Source organism: Colletotrichum higginsianum, chromosome 1 (genome assembly GCF_001672515.1).
Source record: "Colletotrichum higginsianum IMI 349063 chromosome 1, whole genome shotgun sequence".
Lineage (NCBI taxonomy): Eukaryota > Fungi > Ascomycota > Sordariomycetes > Glomerellales > Glomerellaceae > Colletotrichum > Colletotrichum higginsianum.
Window position 1 is genome coordinate 2,150,248 of NC_030954.1, and position 18,450 is coordinate 2,168,697.

Sequence of the window (18,450 nt, forward strand, 5' to 3'; positions counted from 1 at the left end):
ACTTTTTGCGCGGCTGAATCGCCAGTCGCTCGACAAAATTACGATCAGGGTTTTGCGGATTCGTATCACCGGTGACAAAAGTCGCGAACGTTCGGTGTAAGGTGAGAGATTGTTTGCCTAGTTCTTGCGAATCCAAGTTGCGATTGCAGTTGCGCGCTGTCGAGGGCGAGAACCAGAGGACAGCTCTCTCTCTCTCTCGCTCTTTCGCTCTCTCTCTCTCAAACACACACATACACCCGCTCTCGCTCTCTCGCCGCCCCGGTAACCAAGTGGGCAGAAGCTGACGCAGGTCCCTCCTGTGGGTGGGTGGCAGGTACCCTGGAAAAACAAGGATCTGCTTCGGGGAACGCGGGATTGCCCTTCGTTTCCGAGGAGTGAGGGCCGCTGGGAACGACAACGAATGGAGATGGGTAGTGTCCGTAGTCAGACGGCATTCAACAACAATAAGATGTCGTCCTCGATCGAGAAGAATAGTGTTCGTCTACTCGCAGGCTTTTTCGAGACGATGGCAAACGAGTCAAAGAGGGAAGAAACATGGGATTAATCGCTTCCTCTGTCTGTCATGAGTCGGCTGCGCCCTGCTGAGCTAAGTATTCCCGTGGGCGCAGAGGCCGTGAAACGCCACAGGGAACCAGCTGCTCTGGGGTGGGGAACATTACGGGCAGCTCTAGCTCCAAGTGCGACCCGGCCGGCGACGGGAAGACCCCTGTCAACCGGATGCAGCCCGTCAATCGGGAGGTAGGCAGGTAGCCTTCGGGAACGCGATCATCCTGGGGTTTTCCTCCAAGAGACGCGACTTTACTCTAGTCATATGTGAGCCTCCTACGCGTACGAAGGTACACTCAGTAGCTCATGCCTTTGAGTCGATTGCGATCAATTCGTGGCTATGGTTTCAGGGTCTGGTATTTGTGCATTGATTATAGAAGCCCCTCGTTTGGCATGAGTACCGTGAAACGCAGAGGCTTCTCCATTCATTGCTGCTGAGTCCAACGCGCGAGCCCAGTAACGGGAAACGTGCTTCTCCTCGGACTGTGGTATCATCGCTACAAATGCTGTGACCAACGGTAAAAAGACAAACTTGCATCGCTCTCCGACCACCCGAGAATCCAACACAAAACAGGTCATGCGACAGTTTGATCTTGACAGTAATCAAACACACGCAAAGAGGTCGACGTGATTCCTTCTCGCTGTATCCTTCGTCCAAGTAAGTCACCTTCGCTGTCAAGACTCAAAGCCGATCCTCCTAGAATGCGTCCTCGAATGGGCAATCGTAACTTTCGTGCCCGTCTCTTTCGCAAACAGCACACCACTTCGAGTCATCCACTACGCCCGTCTCTTTGCCAGCCACCGGGCCCGTCTCCATGGGGTTCGGCAGCATCTTGATACTGGAAGGAGGAGCCGAAGTCTTGGCCTTGATTGGCGACAGAGGGGCAGGCTTGTCCTTGGCAGGAGTGGGCTGCATATCCGCTTTGATAGCATCCTTGACCGCCTTGCTGGCATCACCATTGTTCTTGGCACTTTCGGTGCCAAACATGTTGGTGCAGGTGAGGATATCGTGACCGCCAGTCTCGCAAATCTCGCACCAGAGAGTACTATTGTCGGTGACTGACGAGTAGGCGTCGCTCTCCGGCATCGTGTCCAGCGTACGGACGCGCTTGTGCGTAGCTGTGGGGGGTTGGGGCTCGCTGTTGCGCATCAAGACGACCGTGTCTCGCGAATCGCGAAGCGATGAGCGATGAGCATCGCCGTTCGTCATGGGACCGGGCTGCTGGGTCGTGGCGCCCCCCTTGCGAAGCATCTCCAACTCCTGCTCGAGCTCCTCTTCACGCTGGCTCTTGTCTTTGACAACGGAATGAAGCTCGGCCAACTCGCGCTCCAATCTTTCCCGGGCCAGGGCGTTCTCGCGAACCGAAGGGTCTTCGGACTTGTCGGCACCGCCACCTGGAATAGAATCTCGACTAAGGGAGTGGATAATAGCCTTCAGCCCCCGGATCTCATCTTCTTTTTGCTCCAGCTCCTTAGATCCAGAAGGGCGGTCCCCACCACCGGTTGGCCCTCTAGATCCGTTCATCGCAGCCGACGTCTTCTCGCGTTCACGGCGCAGTTCAGTCCGCGTGCGCTCGACTTCGCCTCGAAGGAACTCGACTTCCCCTCTAGCTTCGGCTTCGCCGCGTCGCGCATCCTCAAGGCCCTCCTCGAGTTCCTGGACTAGCTCCTCGAGTTGCTTCAGCTGTCGGGCCACAGAGTCTACGTCATCAGTCCGGGATTCGAGATCCCGAATTTCAATCATCAACTCATCGATTCGCTTTTCGTAGACTCTTTCCGTCTCAGCGCTAGCCATTTCCAAGGTGTCAATGGTGCTGCGGAAGTCTGCCCGGTGGGTGTCGAACTCGGCCGTGAGCATCGCAATTTTCTCGTTCTTCTCTTTGACCAATGCTCGAAGTTGCGCCGTGTCCTTGTCATCGATGCTATTTCGTTTCGGTGCTCCGAGATCCGAACTCTCCATGAGTGTTTGTAACTCGGTAAGACTGCTCTCCATCTCCGCTAGTGTGGATGCCTGGTCCCTTAACTGCCGTTCACGGTCTTCCAAGGTTGTCCTAAGGCGCTCGATTTCGTCATCGTTTTGGGCTCGCGATGCAGCTCTCGACCCAGCTCCAGCTCTCGAAGGAACTCTGAACTTTGAGTTATATGAAGACACAGAGTTCGTGCTTCCATTCGTCTGTGTGCGCTGCAACGTAGCCGGTGGTGCAGGATCCTCGTCAAACATCGATGTCTGGCCGAGGGCAGACGCACTGCGCGGCCCAATGCTTGGTTTCCTATCCAGCCTTGGTGCCTTGCTAGGATCTCCGGACGTCCCACGTACGCTCTGGGCGAAACGATTGACGGCAGGCGAGCTGTACTTGGAGGGCATCTTGCCGGGCGTTGCCAGAGACGGTCTCGGACCTGGCGTCATTTGCAGTTTTCGCACGGGCGACTCTGGCCGGACGGAAGGCCTGCTGATCGACTTCTTCAGCGCAGGGCTAGAAGCTCGGCCTGGCCCGACAGATTTGCTAAACATCGGTACCGACGGTGTGGGAGGTGTATAGTTCATTGAGTTCTGGGTACCGACTTTGAGACCGCCTATGGTACTCGCCGTTGGGGTGTGAGGAAACGCGCCGTAGGACGAGCCGGGGGGAGAATCTCGCCTGACGGCTTTGTTGAGGGGCAGGAAGATGCCGGCCCCAGGAAGAGTCGTGGTGAAATACGAGACACTATATGCAAAGTCAGGCGCGTGTCCTGATGTCCATCCGATATGCGTAAAGCGAGAAGAATAGAAAAAAAACAAGAGAAAACGTACCCTTCCACTTCGCCAGAGTTCTTGCCCCTCTGCGAGAACTCGGGGTGCAACTCGACACCAGCAAACGTGCCCTTCTTCCCATCCACCGAACCAATGAAGCGGACGGTGCCAAACATGTTTCCCGGGACTTCGACAACATCGCCTACGACGAAGTCGTTCCCGGCCTTACCGGGAGTGGCGGGTGGCATCTTGCGATCGGGTGACTCGGCTAGCACGCTGTTGTAGGCATAGGACTCGCTTACATCGGGAATGGAAGCAAGTGATTTGGGAGTCAAAGCGGCCAAGGAAGATTTGCGCGGCAGGGTCTGATGGGACGGCGTCAGGCGCGAATGAGTGTTGTAAAGCGAGTTGAGGCTGGGGGAGGAAGCCGTTGTGGAGGGGACGAAGTTGCTGGTGTAGCTAGTAGCTTTGCGAAGAGTTCGCGGCGGGTGGGCGAGACTTCTATGGGTCGGCGCGTGAGCGGCGGTCGCTGTTGTTGTGGTGACGGACATGATGAACAGTCGGGTCGGTCTGGGCTTGAAGGTAAAGCGACAGATTAGTGGGTGTGCCGCGGCTCGTTTACAGGGGGCCGGCCGGTAATGCGGCCGCTAGACTGAGCACTGGACGGCAACTCTACTGAAGCTTAGCTGTCTCCGTTAGGCGGCACCGGGTTCCAGATTGTGGTAGCTGCACCTATTGTATCCCGGGGACCCACTGGTCACCCGAAAGGCAAAGGCAGGTAGCGAAACGTCAGCCAATCTTGGTTGGTTGCTTGCTTGCCTTGGTGGCAATGAGAGCCGCCTAGCGAATGAGATGCGCGACGAAGGCCCTGTTCGGTAAAGGGACGGACGGGGTGTTGTCTCTGCGAGTCCCGTCACGCCTCGCTGGTGCTGGTGTGAAAAGCAATGTAAAACCGTGGCGGGGCGGAGAGATCTCTGTCGATTCGGCGGGAATTTGGAAGTAGGGAGAGACAGTATAGGGAACGCTATGCCCCAAGATGCAAAAGAAACCGCAAGGTGTGGTCGTCTCGGGTTCCGGAAACGTCTTTGACCTTTGCCGAGGCAGAGAATGGTTGGTCTCCGAGTTCTGACAGCCGCTGTCAAGCCTGTGTCTCTTTAATGACACTGACAGGTCCTCTTCTGACAGTTCCGAGCAGTTTGGCCAGTGCCGACTGGGGGAGTGGATGAACAGAACAATGGAGGGACGTGGAAGGAAAGCGAAGTAGCCAGAGGAGGGGCTTTTTGAGACGCTCCGAGCCTCCTTTTCCCCTTGCTGGCACGGATGGGTTCTCAGACCTTGACCACTTTCTGGCTCAGCCCTTTGGGGGTAAGGATCCGTAGGCCAACGCCGATGCAGGGGGTAGTGGAAGTCAAGAAAGCGGGAAATGGGTTGGTGATCCGCCAGTGCGTGTGGTGTAGCGTTGTAGCGTCACCCTTGCGGGAGATGATGGGAGGGTTAGTCGTGCCGGTTTTGGCACAGTAGCGCACGGTAATCTGGGGTGAAGTAGCTGTATGGTGGTGGTAGGAGTCAACGGGGACTAGGGCCAGGGAGGGATGGACGGTGTGCCGTGCAAGGAAAGATGCTGAGAAATAGGCAAGACACGTCCAAAACAAGTAGGCGGACAATGTACCAATGGAGAAGAAGAGTGGTAACAGAAGCTGCGTATGAGTTGAGACGAGACAGAGGCAGAGTAACCAGAAGAGTTGAAGACAGACAACACGCAGGTGGACGACCCTGAAATGTCCATCGTCGCCTTTTCTCGCCTCTTTGTATCACGCAGCGGCAGCTGTCTATGTTTACGTGGGTCCAGACTCAGATCAGTGCTGCAGTGGCGGCTGCTTCGTCAACCAAAACTTGATAGCTTTGAGCCGTAATTGGACCATTCGAATCTGGCATCGGGGTCTGCATCGCTACTTCATCATCGCCCGCCCATCGTATCCGTAGGGGCAGCCGCGCATACACGGAGACAACCTTGACCGAGTGAGTGAGTGGACGCTTCCCGTTGGTTACTCTCTGCATGCGTCCCCTCGCGGTTGCCATGACGCTGTCGTAGCTTTGCGTTATCCGAACCGTGGCTGCTTTGCCGCTGCATGCAGATAGCGGGGCTCGAACAGGCGCTCCGCCCAATCATCGGTCAAAAGACCAGGGGCGCTGTTGGCCGCCTGCATGCGACGTGTTCGTCGTCTTGATGTTTAGTTGGCGATGGATGGGCTCAAGCTCTCGCTTGTCCATCTTGCTACGATTGGTGACTCCTTCTAGTCAAAAAGCGTCTCATACGGTCTTCGTATGAGCCGCGATTAGCAAGTACCGTCTGCCTGGCTGCAAGGTGGACCGCCGGCGTCGCATCAGCGTAATTATAATTAGGACGAGCGACCAGTCACGGCCCAATATTGGCGGGCAATTTAACTCAACCACCGCCCACCACTTGGCATCTACACTGGCAAGCGCCTGCCACAAAATGGGCGTTATGAAGTCTGTGTCGTACGAGGGCTTGACAGGACGGTAGAATTTCATGTGGGTGCTGGTTCAGCTTCCATCTTCATTCAAAAAGCCGTTATCTACATGCTAGAGCTGAGAGGCCTGGCGAGAGGGTAGAGGACAAAATAATCGGGATCAAGGACACGCTGGGGTTTAGACTGAGCTTCCAGAACGGCGGGGCAAGCCGAATCTCCGAATCCGTACCTGGCGGGCTGCTAGCCACGTGGACAATACCTCAAAACGCTAAATTGGTTGCCGGGATGTGCAAATTCGAACTCGTCTAGGACAGAACGAGCAGTTGAACAAGATTGACGCCTCAAGGGCATGCTTTGTACGAGCGCGTCGAAATCCGAACTGATTAGCGCCGATGGCGGCCCAAGACGCAGCAATCGATTTGGTGCATTCGATTTCTCTCTTTCATCTTTATTAGGTATTGGTGTCAGTGGTCTCTGCCTACCTACTGCAGGTGTCTCCACCAACCGACTTTGGGCTTCGTGCGGCTGCTGGATGGACTTCTCGTCTCCCGATGTAGCAGAATGCGGATGCTGTGTATCTGCTGCCCCTTTCACGCGCCTGGAGTCCACAACTTCCAGCCGGCATGAAGGTGCTGCCCATTTCACGTTGATACGAATGTGACGTATTCCCTGTTCCCTGCTGTTCTCTTCCACGGGCTATGCGACTTTCGCGCCTCCAACTCACATTTATGCCTTCGTGCTCACCCTGCATTCCACACAGCAACAACAGATGTAGTCCGCGGCGGACAATAGTCAACAAATCTGCCGCTTGCTTCGACCATCATCTAGTGGGTGGGGTCCGTTCAGGTCGGTGAATCTTGATTTCTCTCAATGATGTCTTCCCTTCCAATGGGGCGTGTGCCATCGTTGAATACCATCGCCTCGCGGTGTTGGCGTCTGAGACGTTGTTCCTCGGCCGAATGCTCTTGCGCACGGGGCACTTGGCCCACCGCATGTAGTCCTTCTTCGTCGCCGTCCACGTTGTCCACGTTGCACAGCGTGGACTGCAACACAACGGTGAAGCCAGAGAGGTTAGGATCTGGGTTTATACCGGGCCTGGTTTTGGAGACGAGGCCACAGGCGAGAATTGCCTGTGCCCCCTGCGTTGTGTGCGCGATCCTCGTAACAATGTCGACGATGCGATTGTTCTTGTGCTCCATGTAATAGGTAAAGTTCTCCTGCCGTTCCGCTTCGTCGTCTCCCCAATGCTGCTTGGCTAGCCATTTCTCCACGAACCTGGCCTTCACCAACATATCCGCACCGTACTTAGTGATGAGCTCGAGGACGAACATGAGGCAGAAACGTTCGGCCATATCGCGGAGATAGTATTCGTCCCAGTACTTGTCGTCCAATTTGGCTTGCTCCACGTCGTCGAGGCTCAACTCCAGAGATCTGACAAGGGCAGTGTATGCTCTCCATGTGTGCAGCTTTGAGAGACCCTCTGCGAAGTCTGGAAGTCAGTCAGCTCTTCCGCCCCTCCAGTGGGTCATTGTTGCCTACCATTAGTCTGCCCTGTCAATGTTGCCAAAGCACGGAGATTCTTCATACGAGTATCATAGTCCGGTCTCGTGATCCCATACAGCAAGTGCCGGACAGTGTCGGGATCGTTGACGGCGCGGTCGCAGAGGATCTTGATGGCGACGTCGCGTATGGAGAAATTAGGATGGCATAGAAGTTTGTCGAGAGTATCGAGACCGAGCGCATCCTCTGTTTCTTGAGTGATGTACTGCGTCTTCGGAGGTGTAACCTTGACTTCATTGTCGTCGCGAATGTACGTCAGCATCTGGGTCATCATAGTGACCAAGCCGAACGTAGCGGCACCAATGCCCACGAGAATGACGCGCTCATCACGGAGGAATGACATGAAAGTCATATTGATGAAATTTGAGGCGTAGGATGTTGAACCATGATCAATTGCTGGGCGTTGAGCATGGAATGGAGTCGGAGGGTTCTCGTTGTACCTCTCTACCTTGGTAGGTAAGTGAGATAATGTAAGTAGCGACAATCAAGCTCGAGCCATGACGGCTGGTTGATTCTGCCTTGCGCCACCGCCCTATGATCCCCACCATTTCGATAAGATAAGCAACTTTCTGCTTCGTTCCCGCTCAAAAAATTTGGGCGAAGGCACTGTTTCCTGTCAGCAGCGCCCACAACACCGAGTCCCAGGCACGAACGACAAGATGGCCGGCTCGCAGCTCAAACGACTCAAGTCTTCCCTTCGGGAGCAGGGAATTGTCGGACCCCAGAAGTCCAAGAAGCAGAAACGCCAGTTTGCGCAAGATGAAAAGGCCAAGACCGATAAGCGCCTGCAGAGAGGTGCGGCCCTCGGCCAGATCAGAGAACAATTCAACCCGTTCGACCTCAAGCACAACCCCCGAGGTCCCAAATTCGAGGTTACGAGCAACAGGCCTCAGACTGGTGCTGCGGCAAAAGGCATCCATGGCCGTCCGACCGAGGCCAAGTCCATGGGCGAGCAGAGGGTAAGGTTGCCCAAGACTTCCCTTACAGAACGCGATGCTAACGAACGCAACAGCGCCGCGAGACTTTGTTGGTTGAGATGCAGAAGCGAAACAAGGTTGGCGGAATCCTCGATCGTCGATTCGGTGAGAACGATCCGTCCTTGGCCGAGGAGGAAAAGATGCTCGAGCGATTCGCCCGTGAGAAGCAGAGGTCGCACAAGAAGACGTCGCTCTTCGACCTCGAAGAAACTGAGCCTCTTGGCGAATTGACACACGATGGCCAAACCCTCAATTTCGAACACCACGCCGACATGGCAGACGACTTCGACGAAGACGACCTCGGTGAGGACGACGACAGCGACTCTTCTTTGTCCGAGAAGAAGAGGCTCAAGCGCCTTCGCAACGCGGGGCTGGGCGATGACGACGAAGCAGCTGCAGATGAGCCCGACAGGAAAAAGTCAAAGAAGGAGGTCATGGAGGAAGTCATGGCAAAGTCGAAGATGCACAAATACGAGCGCCAAGTCGCCAAGGACGAGGACGCAGACCTGCGAATGGAATTGGACAAGGAGCTGCCAAACCTACACGCTCTTCTGATGTCCCACGGCAACAAATCCGATGCGCAGAAGAAAGAGGAGGCAAACAAACTGATTGCTGGAGTCGACAAGGCTACTTTCGACAAGGACTTCGACCTGCGTCTCAAGAAGCTCGTACAGGATCGCCGAGCAGCCCCCACCGAGCGCACAAAGACGGACGAGGAAATGGCGGCGGAAGAATCCAAGAGGCTGAAGGAGTTGGAGGAGAAGCGCCTGAAGAGAATGAGAGGCGAGACAGTCTCGGATGACGAAGACTCGGACGAGGAGATGGAAGACCAAGATGCCGAAGAGCCCGCTTTCCAGTTCATTCCCGAAGAGGAGGACGAAGACTTTGGTCTCGGAAGGGGTATTAAAACTAAAACTCGTCCCACTGCAACTGAGTTGGGATTCGACGATGAGGATGACTTCCTCATCGAGGACGACTTGATTGCCAGTGGCTCGGACCTGGAACCCATTGAGAGTGAAGAGGAGGACTCGGATGAGGAAGAAGAGTACCAAGGCGACGACTCCGAAGACGACGAGTTCACCAAAGGACTTCTCAACGAGGAAGAAACGAAGAGCTCGCTGTTTGCGAACAGGGACGGAAAAGGGAGTGCAGAGGTCGACAGCTCCGATCTACCTTATACGTTCCCATGTCCACAAAGCTACGAGGAGCTGCTGGCACTGTCGCAGAAATTTCCCAGCGACAAGCTGCCTACCATTGTTCAACGCATTCGAGCCTTGTACCACCCGAAGCTGGACAGCAGAAACAAAGAGAAGCTTGGAAATTTTGCTCGGGCACTGGTGGACATGGTCGGCGATGGCCCCCGCGACGAGAGTAGCCCGTCTTTTCAAGTACTGGAGAGTCTGATTCGACACGTCCATTCTCTGGCCAAGATGTTCCCGGTCGAAATCGCAAACCAGTATCGGTCTCACTTGGAGGAGATCAGCCAGCAACGGCCTCTTGCCATGCACGTAGGAGACCTGACGCTGCTGACTGCGATCGGATCAACCTTCCCTACCTCGGATCACTTCCACCAAGTTGCAACCCCCGCCATGCTTACCATCGGGCGTTACCTCGGTGGCAAGATTCCTCAAACGCTCAGCGACTACGCTACCGGCATCTACCTGTCGACTCTGGCAGTTCAGTATCAACAGTTCTCAAAGCGTTACGTTCCTGAGGTCATGAGCTTCTCTCTCAACACCCTATGCGCAATAGCTCCCTCTCCTGTTTCGAAGATGTCTGGTAACTTCCCCGTTCACGAGCCTGCGGCGGGAATTCGTGTCGCGAACGCGCGCAAGACGAAACTTCGACAGCTCTCCCCGGCCGATTGTGCCATCATGGAGGTGTCCGGCGCTGAAGCTGAGTCCAAGAAGGCTGCACTGCTAGGAACGACTCTTCAACTCCTCGGTGCTGCTGCTGACACCTGGACCGGCAAGCCGTCATTCCAAGAGATCTTCCAGCCTGCCCTCGATATTGTTACGCAGCTCAGCAGCAAGCCGGGCCGCTCCAAGTTGCCCGAAGTGCTGGGCGACCAGCTTGACAAGTCCAAGCTCAAACTGGAACGGATGCTCAGGATCGCGCAGCTCTCACGGCGACCGCTCGAGTTGCACCATCACCGTCCGTTGTCTATCAAGACGTACATCCCCAAGTTCGAGGACTCGTACGACCCGAACAAGCATTACGACCCGGACCGCGAGCGCGCGGAGATGGCCAAGTTGAAGAAGGAACACAAGAAGGAGCGCAAGGGTGCCATGAGAGAGCTGAGGAAGGACGCTCAGTTCATGGCCCGCGAGAACCTGCGCATGAAGAAGGCGAAGGACGAGGCATACGAGAAGAAATACAAGAGGCTTGTGGCGGAGATCCAAAACGAGGAGGGCAGGGAGGCCAACGCGTACGAGAGAGAGAAGGAGGGCAGAAAGAAGGCCAGACATCGCTAGACGATTCGCGCTGCAGTCTCGGTGACATTGGTATCAAAAAGTTTCTGGTGCTTTTCAGCATGGTAATTTCCCTTTTGTATTCAATACCAACGCAATGGTGGATGGAGGACGAGCTTCCGTTGGTAGCTCGCTATATAGAGCATTCATTCTAAAGAGAAACGCCCGGTACATGTACTTTTTGCTGTGCAACCTGAACCAATCTGACGACAGTCTCAAGCGCATGTAAACTCCAAGCGGGCCATTCAATTCCACCCAGCTGGAGGTTTGGATCCATGTACCTAAGTAGGGTGGACCTGTGTGGATCTGCCATCGCAGCTACAATTTCAACAGTGTGTGTATTCGTACCATACCTTACAGTCAACGGCAGCTGATCCACGCACCAGCCCCGAACCCCGGCCAATTCACTTACGTACTATCATTAAGCTCTTACATCCATCTGCCTTCACTTTCACTCTTCCTGAACTGGTTAACCAGCATCAATGATATCAGTAATAAACAAATCAAGCTCTGGATCGTCTGCGACCAAGTCAAAACCCCTTCAACTAGGCGCAGACAACATTTTACTCAACACTTGATCACTCACGTCAACCGAGGCATTCTTTGTCCAACGTTGACTCAAAAACACTTTGAAAAATCTCACGCATTCCACAACGCCAACAAGAAAAAAACCAGAAATACCCAGCAAAGCTGCCAAAGATTTATACACAACCCGAAACTTGGCACAACATAGTCACAACCGTCGAAAGGCGCCACGGACGGCAAAACATCCGCCGACCATGGACCCCAAACAATCAGCAGCCTCGGATGAGGAGGACGACTACATGAACATGACGTTCGAGGAACCCTCGACCATCAAAACGGCCCAACCAGAAACCTCCCTCCAGCGACGTCAGCGCCTGAGACGTGAGGGGGAGATCCGCGGACGCGTTAAGTCCAAGGAGGAGCTCGCGGCGGAAGAGGCCGCGGCACGCGAGAAGGCGCTCTCGCGGTCCCTCCTGGAGGACGCCGCCGCCAAGAAGAGCAAGGGCCTCGCAATGATGGCCAAGATGGGCTTCAAGGGCGGCGCGCTCGGCGCCGGCGGTGCCGCGGGTGACGGTGCGCGCACGGAGCCCATTGCTGTGGAGGTCAAGGAAGACAGGGGCGGCATCGGCATGGAGAGCGAGAAGAAGCGCAAGATGAGGGAAGCTGCAGAGAGGATCGAGGAGGAGGTCAGGGAGGGTAAGAGGGCCAAGGTCGATCCGCTCGAGTACCGGGATCGGGTGAGGCAGGAGAGGGAGGCGGCGAGGGTGCAGGCACAGGTTTTTGCGGCGCAGAGGGTCGCGGAGAGGATGGCAGAAGAGAAGGATGCCGAGAGCGGGCTTCAAGTCATCGAAAAGGGCGAGGAGACGGATTCCAGGAATGGGGCGGGGGATGAGGAGGAGGAGAATATGAAGAAGAGGAGGAAACCGGCTGCCGGTGCAACGGCGAGGCCGCTCAAGTCTATCAACGTCCTTTGGCGGGGTCTGGCGCGGCACCGCGAGGAAAAAGTGAGGGACCGACGGATGCGGTATGACTTGGAGCAGAGCCTATCGCGGCTGCCAACGTACGAGGATGACCAGGAGGATGAGGACGACCGCACGGCACTGGGGAAAAGGCAGACCGTCTACGTCACGGCGGAGGACCTGGACGAGGAAGACAGCGAGCTGGATGAGTTCAACGAGTTGGAGGACGCCGAGAAACTGAGGCGGCTGGTGGAATATCTCAGAAAGAAGCATCGATATTGCTTCTGGTGCAAGTTCACGTACACAGACGACGAGATGGAGGGGTGCCCTGGCGTCACTGAGGAGGACCACGATTAAATGGCGGCAGGTATATGGTGTCATGTGGCATCAGTAAATCATCTGGCTACCGAGTTGGAAAAAAGACAAGGGGCTTCTTCTTGGTGGTCATGATAGGTGTCATTATAAGTGTACAAGATCTAAGTCTATTTGTAACAGAGAGTATTTGTGGCCTCTTAAGCCTTTGCCAAAATATCGTACACGCCCATCTCCTTGGCCACCTGTGCAACGTAACTCTCTGGCACAGGGCCGACTTCCTGCAAGTACACTGTCTGCATGTAATGCGAAAGCTCCTCGCCGCGCTGCTTGGGCGTCATCTCGTCCAGCGTCGTGGACCGACCGAGCAGCTTCTGCCGGTTCTCGACGTGTGCATCGATCCTACGCTTCACGAGACGAAGCTTCTGCCTCGCTTGGGCTGTCTCCCATGCAAGGCTGGTGGTCTCGAGCAGCATCTCGAGGCCCAACACCTCGGGTGGCGTGAACTTGAAGACGACTTCGAAGGCTCGCAGCGCTGTGACGATGCCCAGGTTGTCCTTGAGCCGGCGGAATGTGTGCAACACCTTGCGTGCGAGTTGGCCGTCGAAGCCGTCGGCCTCGAAGACGGCCGAGAAGCGAACCATTTCCGCAAAGGTCTCGCGCGTGACCTTGACTTCGTTGTCGAGCTCCTCGCCACTGACATTGTGCAGCCTGTTGGCACCCAGCATCTTCCACAACGCCATGAACGTGTACGGGTCCGGTTTCACCTTGCGTTCGTACACAAGCGACCGGTAGAGCTGCCGTGCCTCGAAGACGTTGCCGTTCTGGGAGTACGACTCCAGCAGCTGGTTCATCATGAAGGCATCTGGGCTGATCTCTGCTTCTCTGAAGGCGTCCCAGAGCTTCTCTATCTCGCCCTGCAGGCGTCGAATGCGGTAGTTTTCAGCAAGCAGAGAGAACGTCTCGAGAGTAGCCTTCGGTATGGCGCCCAGTTCGGCATTTGCATTGACTTCGACGATGCGAACCGGCCCCTCCATAGAAGACAGCCGACGTCGGTTGCGGACGAAGTCGATGCGGGCATTGATCATGTCCCATGCCAATTTGTCCGCCTTTTCAAGGTTGTCGGCACCGCCGGACCTCTGCCAAGCGCCGATGAGTCCGTTTACCTGGATAGTGGCTGCCTCGATCCCTTTGGAGCGCATGAAAATGAAGACGCTGTGTGCTCCGTCTAGATCCCCGGCACCGATGAGGCGTTTCAGCCATTTCCCAAAGAAGAACTTATTGCCAATCTGGGTAGGCAAGCGCTCTCTTCCCTTCAATTCCACTGTCCCGGAGCTCATCATATCGACAAAAGCTTGGAGGGCCGGCTCCGTTTGGTTTGTCGTCAAGAAGAAGGAGATCACTTGGTCGTAATCCTCGAGGCTCATGGATGTGCCGAGAAGGTCTCTCATGCGTCGGTAAGCGTCCCATGCCTTGGTTCTTGCTTCGTCTGCGGGGTTCGCGGCGCAGCTTCTGATGTACGGCATCAGGATGCGTGGGTCGAGCTGACGCTCCAGCAGCTTGTTAACTGCACGCTCTGCCTGGGCCAGATCCCCTTGCTGACAGAACATACGCACTCCAAGCTCCCAAAAATCCTGGAAAGTATCGGCGCCGCTATCGCCGAGTGTCGAAATGCATCGCTTCCAGCCCTCAATAGCCTTGGTCTCCCACCCATCTACAAACATGGCTTCCACGGTCACCAGCTGCTGTGATGGGCTTAAAGCAACCTTCGCCTCGCTCATATCCCTTGCCAACAACGAGAGATAGGTGAGTCGGCTCCGATTCTGTGGCTCATCCAGTGACAGAACCTCCCAGAGAAAACTCCATACATCTTGAGGAACATGCGCCCACGCCTTTGCCAGAGATTGCCGCGCCGCACTGTACGTCTTCCACACTGACTGAGCAGTCTTTGCGGTCACATTCTCCCCTCTCCGTATTTCCTTGGTCGTTCGCGAGAGTAGAGCATTCAGTCGTGCGATACGCTTTCGTTGGTTGAAGCTCCATACGTTTTCGGGGATCTGCGGAATCGGGGGGTACTTCTTTCGTTTCGAAGGGTCCTGGCGAGCCGTCGCTTCGATGACATCCATGGTCGCCACGGGATTCGAATCATCAAATCCGCTGACGTCGAATCCGGCAGCATCGAGCTGACTCTCCAGGTCCTTGATGTAGTCGTCAAGCCTCGCCATCATATCTTCAGGGTTGCTAGCATCTCCCAATTTCCCCTCGAAATCCTTCGCAATGGACTCGACGTCAGTGATACCGTAACTTGCCAAGGCGCCCTCTTCTTGGAGCCGCGACAAGATGCTTCGCATATCAGATGCGAATTCAAGCTTAAGGTCCTTTTCTAGATCGGCCACTCCGCCTACGGAATCTGTAAATGCATCCTCGGTCCCAAGCTGCTGGACTTTGCCTGTTTCGCCCTTTTCGAAGAACTTCAAGACCGGTTCGCCGGTTCGTTTTTGCGTGAGCTCCTTCAGTAATGCAGCAGCGGCTGTGTTTGTATTGGAATCGGCTCGAGAAGACTGCGTAGCAGAGTGGTTGTTTTGTGTTGTCTGAGTGCTGGACCGTTGACGAGCTCCAAGCTGGGCCACCCGGGAGCTATGTCGAATAGCCCATGATTGCGGGGGCGAGGACTTGAATATCGAACGGCAAGACTGACAAACAAATGTGTTTCGACATGCTATGTCACGAAAAAGAGTTCTTTGAGACATAAGGAAAGACGTAGCTGGTCAACATGGAGAAGGAATGAGTAGAGTTGTAGCTTCAGACGCAATAGAAGCTCATGGTAGGTAGAGATTCGGGTCAGATTTTTTGCTGGACCCTGCAGATGCTTGCTTGCACCTGCTGCGCGACGACGCGCAGCACTGAATGTAACGGCTTATCTTATCGAATACCCACCCAAAATAACTCACCGCCTGTCATGTACAGCGAATTCGACCGCCACACCGAGGCAGAAAAAGATAATTTTCTAGATCCCACCTTCATCTTCGCTTTTCGGACTCGGGCACTGGCACAGTACCGCAAAACGACGGCACGATGGATTCCGCTCCCGAGTACCTGCGTTTCACAGGACATAGATCCTTCGCGCAGCGATTGATCATCTCGACTCTTACCGGTCGGCCTGTACACATCTCCAAGATTCGCAGCTCGTCGCCGACACATCCAGGTCTCGCGCCGCATGAGATCTCGTTTCTGCGTTTGCTTGAAGCCGTCACCAATGGCAGCTCCATGCAAATCTCGTACACGGGTACGACGATCACATACCATCCCGGTCTGATTACTGGCACCATGGCTGGATTCGGCGCATCCGACGGCGACGTCATCGAACATAACCTGCCGGCTAACAACAACCGCGGCGTCACGTACTTCCTCCTGCCGATCTGCCTATTAGCACCATTCTCGAAGGCCCATGTCAACATTCGGTTCACCGGTCCGGGTGTCATCACATCTGCAACTGAGACTGGCGACATCTCCGTCGACTCTTTCCGCACAGCCATTCTACCCCTCTTTGCCCTCTTCGGCATCCCTCCTGCGCGAATCGAACTGAGAGTGCTTTCACGATCTTGCCCCGGGAAGGGCGGTAGAGGTGGCGGTGGTGTCGTAGAGCTACGATTCGCAAGTCAGGTTCGACTTCCAAAAACACTTCACCTGAACCGCAACCCCGGAAAGATAAGAAGGATACGTGGAGTCGCATACTGTACTGGAGTCTCAGCATCCAACAACAGCCGAATGATCCATTCAGCTAGAGAAGTGTTGAACGCGCTGGTCTCGGACATACACATCGCTGCGCAGTACGACACTGCACCGCTGGTCACGGCTGCCGACAAGTCGAAGACACGGACAGGTATCGGCTTTGGACTCAGCTTGGTCGCCGAGTCAAGCTCCGTCGGTGTGCTCTATTCGGCGGACGTCGTTGCTCCCCCGGTTGGTGGTGTCGTCCCTGAAGACATCGGCAAGAACTGTGCCTATCAGTTGCTGGAGACCATCGCACAAGGAGGCTGTGTCACCAAAACATCTGCCAGCACAGTGTTGACACTGATGGCGATGGGATCCGAAGACGTGGGAAGACTGAGAATAGGAAGGGACATCATCGGCACAGAGGAAATGGTCGGACTCGCGCGGGACCTGCGGACATTCGGCGCGAGTAGTTGGGGGCTGAGGGACGTCGACGATGACGAGTCGGGCGACATACTTGTTACGGTAAAGGGAAGCGGCGTTGGTAATGTTGGCCGCAAGATTGCTTAAGATACCAGAGTACGCATTGAAGTTCAGTCGCTATTGGATATCGTACTATCATCCGTACTACCTCTGGTTCCTCTGATTGCGCTCTAATTGAGGCATCCTCCTCATTGCTGAAAGTCTCGTCAATGCCGCTGTGTAACCCAGTGTTTGGAGCGAATGACCTGCCGCCCCCCAATAATCTGTCGTGGCGTGTCTAATGGTATGAGATATATGGAACTCTCCCACCATCCCGTTCCCCGAGCTGAGAACATCGAACAGATGCATCCCACCTGCGGCGTGAAGGGACGAGCGACTTCGCAAGGGCCGGCTTCGTTCAGCATCGTGTCCCTGGTCGCCATCGCCGTTGGGCCGTAAAGGCTGCAGCTCTATGCCGTTGGCGCCTTCAGCTTCCAAGTCAGGAGAATCCCTCAGGACCCCTCGTTCCTCAGCATCGTGGTCTTGGGTTGATGCTGCCGCGATTGTCTCTTGTATTGCCGGAGGTAGCCGAAAGAGTATGGGCCGGACAATGGGACGCAGTTTCTCTCGTTCGGAATGGACCGCCAGCATCAAACACTGGATGGCTAGTATGATGCAATCAAAAGCCAGAAACGTAAGCCGAGAGGTCGGTGGCTTTTGTCCGATGAAGTCGACAATGACACCTCCATGGAGATACCCGCGAGTAGCTTCGCCAGCTGTGGGTAATGATGTAAAGATGTGCAGGAGAATACAGAGGAGGTTCGGGACAAACACCGATATGACCTGCGACCGGGCCGCCTCCATAGTCAACGGGTAGTCGTCGGGCTTGGGCGTCAGCCAATGATGTTGCCCATAGACACGGACCGCAAAACGCAAGATGGAGCATCTAAAAGAGCTGTCAGCATCTCTCACTGGAGAACAAGGCATAGAGACAACCTACTCCATGTAATATAGAGCGCAAAGCTCCGCATAGACTAGAGCGTCCAGGTTCCGTAGTAGTTGGGTCATGAAGTCGAACTTCCTTGCCAGGCCCGGATTGATCTTCCGGTGTTTTCTTCGTCGCCTCCTCCTGCTGCCCCTCGCATCCGGGCCGTCGACTTGCTGCGACGACTCCGGAAACCCTCTGCCATCCTGTTGTTCATCCTCGAGAGTGATCGATCGGCCTGGCAGGGTCTCTGGCGCGGCATCATCCACCATGGCTCGTTGGCCTCATTGGTGTCGGAGAGAATCCTGCAGCTTGGCGACGAGCGGTGCTTCACATACTCCAAAAGGTTGAGAGTGTGTGAGCCTAGAATGATGTTGCTGGCGTTCGAGGTGGAAGGATGTAAAGTTGTTTCCCGACCGTTGGAACTTGACGCAGACTGATGTGAAAAGCGACGGCCGAGTCCAGCTGCAGGGATGCCCGTGAGTGACGCCACTGCTTGGACAGACACCGACAAGGTGACAAGCTGCCGTCGAACATGGAAGGTGCACAGACGTCCTACCGGCGCTTGTATTCCAATGCAGCTCCTCATAGGCTTACTTAGCGCAGGGTGCACCTCGTCCTCGGAGAAGGGAGAATCTTTGACACGAGGACCCCTCCTTTCTGTCCCGCACAGGGTCCACCCTCCCCTCCGATTCGACCGCCGCGGCCAAATTTCT

The 18,450-nt window shown here is 55.3% G+C and overlaps 7 protein-coding genes across 7 annotated transcripts; 3 read left to right on the top strand and 4 right to left on the bottom strand.

Moving 5' to 3' along the window:
• Positions 1-1,243: 1,243 nt before the first annotated feature.
• Positions 1,244-3,828, bottom strand: CH63R_00663 (CAP-Gly domain-containing protein; the record flags this gene model as incomplete). The annotated part of the gene is made up of 2 exons (XM_018295638.1): positions 1,244-3,251; positions 3,338-3,828. The coding sequence occupies 2 exons, from the start codon at positions 3,826-3,828 to the stop codon at positions 1,244-1,246; spliced, it is 2,499 nt and encodes an 832-aa protein (XP_018164000.1).
• A 2,783-nt stretch (positions 3,829-6,611) lies between these two features.
• On the bottom strand, positions 6,612-7,681 carry CH63R_00664 (Cytoskeleton-associated protein; the record flags this gene model as incomplete). The annotated part of the gene is made up of 2 exons (XM_018295639.1): positions 6,612-7,258; positions 7,309-7,681. 2 exons carry the CDS (start codon positions 7,679-7,681, stop codon positions 6,612-6,614), a joined length of 1,020 nt encoding a protein of 339 aa, XP_018164001.1.
• A 307-nt stretch (positions 7,682-7,988) lies between these two features.
• On the top strand, positions 7,989-10,780 carry CH63R_00665 (Nop14-like family protein; the record flags this gene model as incomplete). The annotated part of the gene is made up of 2 exons (XM_018295640.1): positions 7,989-8,288; positions 8,342-10,780. The coding sequence occupies 2 exons, from the start codon at positions 7,989-7,991 to the stop codon at positions 10,778-10,780; spliced, it is 2,739 nt and encodes a 912-aa protein (XP_018164002.1).
• A 776-nt stretch (positions 10,781-11,556) lies between these two features.
• Positions 11,557-12,618, top strand: CH63R_00666 (G-patch domain-containing protein; the record flags this gene model as incomplete). Its single annotated transcript, XM_018295641.1, has 1 exon — positions 11,557-12,618. The coding sequence occupies one exon, from the start codon at positions 11,557-11,559 to the stop codon at positions 12,616-12,618; it is 1,062 nt and encodes a 353-aa protein (XP_018164003.1).
• A 155-nt stretch (positions 12,619-12,773) lies between these two features.
• Positions 12,774-14,924, bottom strand: CH63R_00667 (Pentatricopeptide repeat domain-containing protein; the record flags this gene model as incomplete). Its single annotated transcript, XM_018295642.1, has 1 exon — positions 12,774-14,924. The coding sequence occupies one exon, from the start codon at positions 14,922-14,924 to the stop codon at positions 12,774-12,776; it is 2,151 nt and encodes a 716-aa protein (XP_018164004.1).
• A 724-nt stretch (positions 14,925-15,648) lies between these two features.
• Positions 15,649-16,857, top strand: CH63R_00668 (18S rRNA biogenesis protein RCL1; the record flags this gene model as incomplete). Its single annotated transcript, XM_018295643.1, has 1 exon — positions 15,649-16,857. The coding sequence occupies one exon, from the start codon at positions 15,649-15,651 to the stop codon at positions 16,855-16,857; it is 1,209 nt and encodes a 402-aa protein (XP_018164005.1).
• A 57-nt stretch (positions 16,858-16,914) lies between these two features.
• On the bottom strand, positions 16,915-18,006 carry CH63R_00669 (uncharacterized protein; the record flags this gene model as incomplete). The annotated part of the gene is made up of 2 exons (XM_018295644.1): positions 16,915-17,695; positions 17,750-18,006. 2 exons carry the CDS (start codon positions 18,004-18,006, stop codon positions 16,915-16,917), a joined length of 1,038 nt encoding a protein of 345 aa, XP_018164006.1.
• Positions 18,007-18,450: the final 444 nt, after the last annotated feature.